This window comes from Tigriopus californicus, chromosome 11 (assembly GCF_007210705.1).
Source record: "Tigriopus californicus strain San Diego chromosome 11, Tcal_SD_v2.1, whole genome shotgun sequence".
Classification (NCBI taxonomy): domain Eukaryota; kingdom Metazoa; phylum Arthropoda; class Copepoda; order Harpacticoida; family Harpacticidae; genus Tigriopus; species Tigriopus californicus.
Window position 1 is genome coordinate 7,885,654 of NC_081450.1, and position 2,940 is coordinate 7,888,593.

At 41.4% G+C, this 2,940-nt stretch overlaps 1 protein-coding gene across 4 annotated transcripts in view; it reads right to left on the bottom strand.

Moving 5' to 3' along the window:
- LOC131891053 (septin-7-like) overlaps positions 1-1,729 on the bottom strand; it is an 8,361-nt gene extending 6,632 nt beyond the window's left edge. For 2 of the 4 annotated variants that reach the window (XM_059240545.1, XM_059240543.1), the window contains exons 1-2: positions 1,543-1,729; positions 968-1,207 (exon numbers count right to left, since the gene is read on the bottom strand). In XM_059240545.1, coding sequence (XP_059096528.1) covers positions 968-1,207; positions 1,543-1,714 — 412 coding nt within the window. In that variant the 5' untranslated portion in view covers positions 1,715-1,729. Of the gene's footprint in view, positions 1-967; positions 1,208-1,312; positions 1,332-1,542 lie in introns of those variants that run through there. The other 2 variants (XM_059240544.1, XM_059240547.1) reach the window with 2 other exon arrangements.
- Positions 1,730-2,940: the final 1,211 nt, after the last annotated feature.

The window sequence follows — 2,940 nt, forward strand, 5'->3', positions numbered from 1 at the left end:
AGCAGTAGATTTACAATTTTAACATCATATAAGCAGTTGCAAACAAAACATGCAACAAAATAACCCTTTATGAAAACAAAAGAAAAATGCAACCGATTATTTGTCTATCGATGGCGAAATTTCTCAACATCATGGGATAAACGTGGGGTCTTATAGTTCGGTCACAATTCATATAAGTGAATAGTGATGAGTTTTACTTATCCATCTTCGAAAGAAAAGGCTAAAAATACCAACCCACCCAAGAAATAAGTAAGTAAGTCGTTAAGGAAATTTGAGGAAGTCCGTCTGACAAGATAGCCCTGAAGTGTTCTGTTCGTCTTTGGGCATGAACGGAAACAGGGTCGTTAGTTAGGCTTCTTTGAGGTCAGTTCATTATAGGGCATGTTAAGTTAAGGAAATTAAAGGAAAAATGTGGTCCGGCACCCTGATTTTGGGCATTTTGGGAAGGTTAAGTCAAACATCACAACCAACTCACCATCCGCCCATTGAATTTTCAATAATCGAGTGACTTTAAGTGAGCTATACTCAACAAATAAACATGTTTGGTGTAATTCGGTGAATGCACTATCAAATTGGCTCATTATAACAATGATATTTGCTTAGACAAACAGGTAAAATGAAAAAAAAAAAGTCGATTAACGTTATTCTCCACCGAAAAGTTGGCGGTGCTCACTTTTAAATATGTTAAAAAGTTAAAGTTTAGATAGAGACTTTCAGGGTTATTATTATCGTGTCAGGTTTGGTAAGATTTGATTAGGTTAGGTTAAGTTTTAAAAAAAGTAGCTCTGCCAACTAATTGGTGGAGAATAACGTTTACCAAAAATGTCAAAATTCAATGCAGGCATAGTGCGGTTTGGCTGGGCATGTTGTCTCTGATTTTACTCCATGGAATAACATCAGTTGTTCATGAACGCGTTCACTTGACAAGCCCTATCTATAAATGTCATAATTGAGCGGACGTTGTTACCTGGTACACCCATTCGCGGCGTAATTCCCCCCGGTGTTGTGGTAGACAAGGCGGGGGTCCCCGGATTGATAGCAGGAGTCGTGACCACGCTGGTACCGCTGTAGAGGTCTCGTCTGGCTTGAAGGCGTTGTTGTAAGCTGGAGACGCGTTGTTCCATGTTTTCACAGGGTTCCCACAAGCCTTTCGGATCAATTCTGCCTGATTCGTTGATGAACCGACGAGTGGCGGCTAGCTGAGAATCTGAAAAGAACGATCGAATGGGCCTGCTTACTTATTGAGGAAGAGTGCTAACTTAGGAGGACGTAGTGTTTCAGCGAAAGTCGAGTATTGGCAGTTGCCCCCCACCCATCCCACCCCCAATGAGAGGGATTAGTTTAAGGGGCTATTATAGACGGAGCGATTGAATTTCCAACACTCTGCTCTGGATCATACGTGAATGTATGATCAAAAGGGTGAGAATCTTCAAAGAGCAATGAAGATCGGCCGTGAGGTCCGGCAGGGGCCAATGGTTCCCAGACAATTAATTATCCCTCCACAAAGATGTCGCTCCTTTCCCACTTTACTATTGCGCTTACCTTGCCAGGGCTGTGTAATGGGAGATGGTAGGTGTTTTTCGAACGCCTCACCAAAGCACTGCTCCGTCCGGTGGGTGTGGTGAATAGACAATGGCACTGAGGACTGGTCTCGCTGTGCGCTCCTTCTCTGACTCTGAGTTAGTTTACGCCAAAATTTCTGTTTTGGCAGCATAGGAGGGTGACCAGATGTTCAGCCCCCGAAAATCCTGGAGTAAGCGGAGCGACAGTGCTGTCGAGCTAAAAAGGCTAGGTCGTCACTGAAAACACCCTAGTCATCATGGATGCTAGACATATTTTCTGTTCGAACCTTGTTACAGGCCAAAGGAGGTAACGCAGATCAAAGAATTCAACTGCACAACGAAAAGAGTTGCCAATCTTTGGGTTTTACACCTGTAAAATTTCGAAAAAAATCTCAAATGGTCCAGTTTGTCCAGATTTTTCTTGGAAATCCCTAGAAACTTGCCAAATTTCTAAGAAAAAGGTTTGTAGTAAATGCTACATAGGGAAATGGCTATAACGCACTTGATTGATGAGTTGTGCTTGGGATTATTGGTTCAATCCCATATTTTATTGCCTAGAAGACATTTCTTCTGACATGACATGAGTCAGGATGATGGTAGTTGACTAAACCCATTATGGTGGCGGACCAAACGTGGTCCGCTACACATTCATCCCAAAAGGAGTCCCTACATCTTTGGACCCCCCACACTAACTATGACAATAAGTCAATAGGCATGTACATATATTGCAATAAATTATACATCCAATGAGCTACTGGTCTCGCAAAAAATTAGAAAAACTGATGCGATCGATGTGTCTCATTAAAAGATTACAAACCAGTGAAGCATCGCTTGATTGTTTGGTCAACTAGACCTCAACCGAAAAACAAACAAACAGGGATCAAACTGGGTGATGATGGCTTGAAAATTTGCGTCACTGGCACGTTGGTCATATCAATAATAGATACGAAAAAGACACTAGAGCAAAGCAGAAACCTGACTAGTTTTAAAAAATCCCCCAAAAAATCCCGCCTCTTTTTCCTAGATGTGGTCACCCTACACCATAGATATGCTTATACACCCCGTATTCCGATCCAAAGAAGGACATTTTCAAATTAGGTGAAAATTGCAAATGCCCACTCTATTCAAAATTCCTGTCTCTAATTTGTCACAGGAAGAGCTAATTAGGTTGTTGTAAGATATTTAGGATTTTTGATGATCAAACATTTTTGGTTATCTCCCTGATCAATTTCGCATCATAATCCAGGATTTTTGGACACCCCGATCTGTCAGATGAGTGCTACCATACATTGCGTCTTTGGTGTTGTTTGGGCAAAAGTCTTTTGTGTTGCGTGTGAGAATTTTGATGCTCAAATATCATTTTCCACATCTGAATTAT